The 6,848-nt window shown below is 38.2% G+C and overlaps 1 protein-coding gene across 1 annotated transcript; it reads right to left on the reverse strand.

Moving 5' to 3' along the window:
- Positions 1-2,495: 2,495 nt before the first annotated feature.
- Positions 2,496-3,416, reverse strand: LOC108710518 (olfactory receptor 1468). The gene has a single exon (XM_018251653.1). The coding sequence runs from the start codon at positions 3,414-3,416 to the stop codon at positions 2,496-2,498; it is 921 nt and encodes a 306-aa protein (XP_018107142.1).
- Between the last annotated feature and the right edge of the window lie 3,432 nt (positions 3,417-6,848).

Consider the following 6,848-nt stretch of genomic DNA (forward strand, 5'->3'; position numbering starts at 1 on the left):
GATGAGGTCATCAGAGATGTGGACTCCCAAGCATTTGGTGTTCTTTACTGTCTCTACCGTTTAGCCGTTGATGTTGAGTGGTGTGTGAGCATGGAGAGTTCTCCTGAAGTCGTCTATTTAGTTTTATCCACATTCAGTGACAGGTTGTTCTTACTGCACCAGACCACCATCCTGCAAATTGTAGTGCGTCCAGTGAGCGGGGAGGGTGCTCTTGATGTGTGCCATCACAAGATTCTCAAAGCGTTTCATGATGACCGGGGTTAGTGCAACAGGTTGGTAGTCATTCAGGCAGGTTACTGAAGATTTCTTTGGCACTGGAACGATGGTGGTGGACTTGAAGCATGTGGGGATGATCATCTGGCTTAGCGAAGTGTTGATAAAGTCAGTGAAGACGTCAGCCAGCTGATCAGCACAGTCTCTGAGCACACGACCAGGAATGTTGTCTGGTCCGGCAGCCTTTTGTGGATTGACCTTGGTTAAGGTTTCCCTCACGTTGGCTGTGGGTAGACAGATGAATTGGTCGGTGAGAGGAGGCGTGGCTTTCCTCACAGGCTCTTTGTTTAGCATGTCGAACCGTGCGTTGAACTTGTTCAGTTCCTCTGGGAGTGTGGCGTCTTCGTTGGTGCTGCTCCGCGCAGGCTTGTACTCTGTGACAGCCTGAATGCCTTGCCATAAGTTGAGTGAGTCTTTTATGTTGAGAGAGGTTGGCCCTGGCTGTTTTAAGAGCAGCTCTGTCCCCTGCCTGGAAATGGCATCTCTCTTAGCCATGCACAAACCTTTGCTGTAAACCAGGGCTTTTCGTTGGCTCTCGTGTGACAGTTTTGGAGACGGTAACATCCTCTATGCATTTGTTGATGTAGCAGGTCACAGAGTCTGTGTACTCCTCCAAGTTAATGGAGCCGTTGTGGGTAGCAGCCTCCCTAAACATGTTCCAATCTGTGCAGTCATAACAGTCCTTGTGCTTCCACAGCTCCACTCGGCCAGACTGTGATGGTTTTTCTGGCTGGTTTTGTGCGTTTCAGCAGCGATGTCTATGTGGGTGATAACATCACTGTTCGATGGTCGGAGGAACCGATGTGGGAGAGCGCGAAGGCTTTGTAGGCGCAGCACACGTTTGTGTTGACTTTATTCAAACAGTTCTCTCCCCTTGTAGCAAAGTTCACATGTTGGAAGAATTTGGGAAGCACTGACTTCAGGTTTGCGTGGTTGAAATCGCCGGCAATAATGATAAAACTGTTCTGGTGCATTGTTTGAAGCTTGTTGATAGCCTCGTACAGCTCTCCCAGCTCCAGGTTAACATTTGAGCTAGGCGGCAAGTAAACGACTACCACTAGTACTGCGGTAAATAGATAGGTAAAACTGCGGCAGATAGAAAGGTCGACACTTAACAATTAAAAATTCCACTTGTGTTGAGCAGTGGCGAGTGACTTCAGCAGAGTTTGTTAATATTGATGCACAAACCACCAGCGCGGCTCTTACCGGACAATAACAGGTCCCATATTTGTAATACAGCAAGCATAGTTACATAGTTACATAGTTACATAGTTACTAGTTACATAGTTACATAGTTACATAGTTACATAGTTACTAGTTACATAGTTACATAGTTACATAGTTACTAGTTACATAGTTACATAGTTACATAGTTACATAGTTACATAGTTACATAGTTACATAGTTACTAGTTACATAGTTACATAGTTACATAGTTACATAGTTACATAGTTACTAGTTACATAGTTACATAGTTACAGAGTTACAGAGTTACATAGTTACTAGTTACATAGTTACATAGTTACTAGTTACATAGTTACATAGTTACATAGTTACATAGTTACATAGTTACATAGTTACATAGTTACTAGTTACATAGTTACATAGTTACATAGTTACATAGTTACATAGTTACATAGTTACTAGTTACATAGTTACTAGTTACATAGTTACATAGTTACATAGTTACTAGTTACATAGTTACATAGTTACATAGTTACATAGTTAATTCAGATTGAAAATAGACAAAGTCCATCAAGTCCAACCCCTCCAAATGAAAACCCAGCCCCATACACAGACCCCTCCCTACTGTCACATAAATGATATATACCCATATCTAAACTAACTATAGAGTTTAGTATCACAATAGCCTTTGTATTATGTCTGTCCAAGAAATCATCCAAGTCCCTCTTATAGTCATTAACTGAATCATCACCCGGCAGTGCATTCCCCAACCTCACTGTCCTCACTGTGATGAACCCCCTACTCTGTTCCTTTAAATGAAACTTCTTTTCCTCTAGTCTGAAGTCTATAATGTCCCAAGATAGTTGTCATTAGAAGACACAGGACAAGGTACAGTAATTAGATGTATTTGCAAAGTCAGTTCAATAAAACAAAAGCAATGTATTTTTTCAAAATAATTTAATGAAAAAAATACTAAAAATGGATTCATTTAGAGGTATCAGCTTTTTTATTTGACTTCCAACCTTTCCATCGAATATTTATTTATATGCCATTTTCAAAGCTTTTTTAATATCTGTGCTTCTCAAGCTGTAAATTACTGGGTTAATAAAAGGAATCCCTACAGTGTACATCAGAGACAGAACTTTGCTTATGTTCTGTGAATGATTTTTGGAAGGAGTCAAATAAATAGAAATGAGAGTCCCATAAAACATGGAGACCACAGCCAAGTGGGAGCTGCAGGTGGAGAAGGCTTTTTGTCTCCCAATATTGGACTTTATCTTTAGGATTGCATGGGCAATACACATATATGATACACAGATCAGTATAAAGGGTGAAACAACCACAGGGATAGACATTAAAGTAGCCTCTGTTTTTGCAAAGAAGGTGTCGGAACAGGAAAGTTCTAGAAGAGGATCCAGATCACAGAAAAAATGGTTAATATTTGTTTGTTCACAGAACTTTAGGGTCCCAATTAGATTTGCGAGTACCAATGTAGAGCAAAGACAAATTATCCAAGACATAAGGATAATATTTATACAAACCCTGTGAGACATTATAGAAGAGTAACGCAGTGGGATACAGATGGCCACATATCTGTCATAGGACATTACTGCTAGAAGCAATGACTGAAAGGTTACAGAGTAGGCAGTAAAATATAATTGAGTGATACAGCCAGCAAGGGGCATTGCAACACCCTCACTAATTATAGTTCTGAGCAGGACAGGCGCAGTATTGGAGGACTCCAGAAGATCACATAGGGACAACTGTCGGAGAAAGAAGTACATGGGGGACTGGAGGTTCTGGCTGGAGGACACCAACACTATGATGAGGACGTTCTCCCAAACTGTCATAATGTAAATCAGAAGGAACAGAGAGAAGACAGGAATTCTGAAGTTGTGGAGATTCTGAAATCCCAAGAGAAAGATCTCACTGATCAACGTCTGGTTCTTCATGGACATTACCTGAAGGAAAAATGCATTGTGAAAAATACTCAAATTTCTACTACTTCTTAATTTTACCTTATTGCAGTAACTGATTACAATTTTTTTACAGATTTTGATACATCAAACCCCATTATGTATATTAATGTCATTATTTTTTAACACTTCTGTCCAAGAGCAGGTCCATTTTATACTAAGCAGCCAACAATGGGGCTGATTTACAAATAGAAGTGCTATATTGCACTAGTGCAGTTATCCATAGAAACCATATCCGGTGAACCATCCCAAGAGCATTGTGTTGTCAGGAGTATATGCAATTATTTTAAGTACAACCAATAAAAACCTCACAAATCACAAAATCATAAAATTAAAAGAAAAAAAAAACAGCAGAAACAACAAAGTCGCACAAATGATTCTCGAATGACTATATATCAACAAATGTTTGAGGAGCAATTATACATTTTAACATTAGCTGGCAGCTCTCAACCAATCTTGAGAGGGATAAAAATTTCAAGACTCTTATATGGACTAATAAATATACAGTTGGTCTTAACTGGGCAGAGGGCACCTGGAGTTGAACAGTCAGATAGGTAAACCCCATCTCCCAACTGATAACTAGGAGTAGCTCAATGATGTCTGCCAGTGACTCTTTTCTGGTGGGCACCAACAGATATGTTAGGGAACTGCACCTTTGCCAACCATTAGCCATTGTGGCAGACTGGACAGGGAGAACAGGAATGGCAAATGGTTTTAGAAGTCCCAATACCAGGGTGACCAGGTTTCCCCAAAACATGTGTCTCCCCAGATACAGAAAGACATTCTTTGAATGGAAATTCTTGGAAATCAGGACAGGACTTGGGACTGCAGCAATCATTGGCATTAGTAGCTTTTTCAGTGAAATCCCCAACACATTCAGACAGATTCTCAAGGACTGTGGTAGCAAGATGTAAAGGGAATTTAATTCAGACTGACTTACAGCCAGGATCCCATTGCAAAATCTCCCCAGTACTTCAATGCGTGTTATGTAGCCTTTACCAGGGCAGACCTAACACGGCAGGAGTGAAATCACAACGGATAAGGTGAAAATCTCTGCAGAATGTTTGCTCTTGATCTGATTTACTGTTCCTGACCCTTGCCTGTCCTTGATTTCTGCTTTTTTGCTGCCTGAACGGGCCTTGCCTGATTACTGACTAGTCTTCTGGATCCTGATTCTGTACTGTGCTGTTTGTTTGCTTATTCATCTCGGCCTGTTCCATGACTACACTTTACTCTTTCCCTGTTCTTCCTAACACGTTCCAGTTCCCTTGCCTACCTAGAACCCTTGCCTTGATTCTCTTACTATAAGACCTGGCAGCATCCAAGTACGAAAGGTCTCCTCCCGACGTGAAAGGTTGCTCTTATAGGTGTAAGCCTTGACTGGAACCTTGGCGTATGTTCTGGGTTTTGGGATACCAAACCTGAAACTCAGTATTAAACTTGACTCACATTGGAAATTCTATATTTAAATTGCAAATATGACCAAAGTAAAACAAGCTGTGGCACAATTATCATATATTGATTAACATCAAGTAGCTGTCTATAAAAGAAAACACATTAATTTAACCACAAAATGTATTTTGAATCCTACAAACAACTCTCAATTTTCACTGTATTCTTATAATTTAGGAAATCAATAAACAAAAAATAAAATTTTGCCAGTTGTTAGTTTACATATTAAGGGTGTTATTTACTAAACTTCAGTCAGGCTTTTTGGGGCAAAACTCAAATTTTTTGGATTTTTTTAAAGCCCAATGGAGCAAAAAGCCTGAATCCAAAAGACATGGTGAGGTTGTGTATAAGTCAATGGCAGAGGTCCCTATCTTATTTTGAAGTTCCTGTGGTCTGCGCAGGAAAAGTTCAAATTTTTCAGATTTTTTCTGAAATGGTAGGATTTTTGAGCTAATTCCAGTGCACCAGTAATTCCACAGAAATGGTGGAAAAAAATAGAGCGATTTGGGAAAAAACTCAGTAAAAATCGAACAATTTGAGTTTTCGCTCGATTTTATTGTTATCCCCCAATCTGATTAAATCAAGCTTTTTTTTTAATAATAAATAAGATAAAATTGGGTATAGGAGTTTGGTCGTACATCAAAAGAGAGTAAAATGGATGGCACTCTGGTTAAAAATGTATAGAAGCAATAATAGATAGATTATTAGATTATAGAAGCGGATAGAAAAAAACCTCTAGGAATTTGGTCGTAGTTTTTTTATTTAAAAATTAAGATAAATTAGAACTTAAGTAAAAAGCCCCCACCCCCGTTGTAAAAAGACCAGCTTTCTGAGCACACAGGTCTTTTAAATACTGTAACTTTTATCAGAATTAGGAGCAGCAACCTGAATCCAGTAATAGTAGACTTTTTATTGCATGAAATAAATACTTTTTTACCTTCGGTCATAATATGTAGGAAAATAATTAATTAATAAAAAAGTCCTTACTGAGCATTATTTACATTCATAGTTAAACTAAATTCTACTATATCTGTTAATTTATAAAATGTATTAGTTATCTAAAAAGATCATTATACAAAAAATTATATTCACTCTTCAAATCACTCCACATAAGTAACATACAGTACCACTTTGAAAAGTCATCATATCTACAGAAAATAATAGTCTTATTTTTATATAATAGACAAATGGAGAATTGTGTTAATTAAAACAGTTTTTTAAATAGATTTTTCCCGGTAACAATAACCTCTGTATTCAACAAATTTAGTATAATCTCTATGAGATGTCAATTAGCAACATAAAAGCTAGAACCTAGGCTGGCTTCCGAAATAACATCAGTAGGTTGCCTCTTCCCAGATTTTCACTTAATGCCAAAATATTAAAATATCACCCAGACACCATCTCACTATAGGATTTGTATTGATCAAGGGGATGAACACATTTGCAAAAATATAGAAAATAGTTAACTTAATTTGACCATTTCAGTATGAATCGGGTAGTAAAACCACATATTTCCATGCTTTCTCCAGTCCTTGTCCTTGTACAATTCTAAGATACAAAATTTAAACAATTCAATAGTAAAAATAAAAGTATAACTGCATGTGACACTCGAATATTGTTCTCAACAAAAGTGTGTAACCTGCTCTGCATTTCTCATCCCAACTATTTCTTTCCAATGAAATCACTTTACAGAAAAGATGTTCTTGGAATATTATACTCACCTGATTTGTACCTACCAGAACCACCCCAGATACTGTGGAACCATAGGAAGATGTCCATGAGCTTCTCCCAATGTGTAACCTGCTCTGTATTTCTCCTGCCATTTTGCTAACACAATCCCAACCATTTCTTTCCAATGAAATCACTTTACAGGAAAGATGTTCTTGGAATATTATACTCACCTGATTTGTACCTACCAGAACCACCCCAGATACTGTGGAACCATAGGAAGATGTCCATGAG

This window comes from Xenopus laevis, chromosome 3L (assembly GCF_017654675.1).
Source record: "Xenopus laevis strain J_2021 chromosome 3L, Xenopus_laevis_v10.1, whole genome shotgun sequence".
In the NCBI taxonomy this organism is placed as follows: Eukaryota; Metazoa; Chordata; class Amphibia; order Anura; family Pipidae; genus Xenopus; species Xenopus laevis.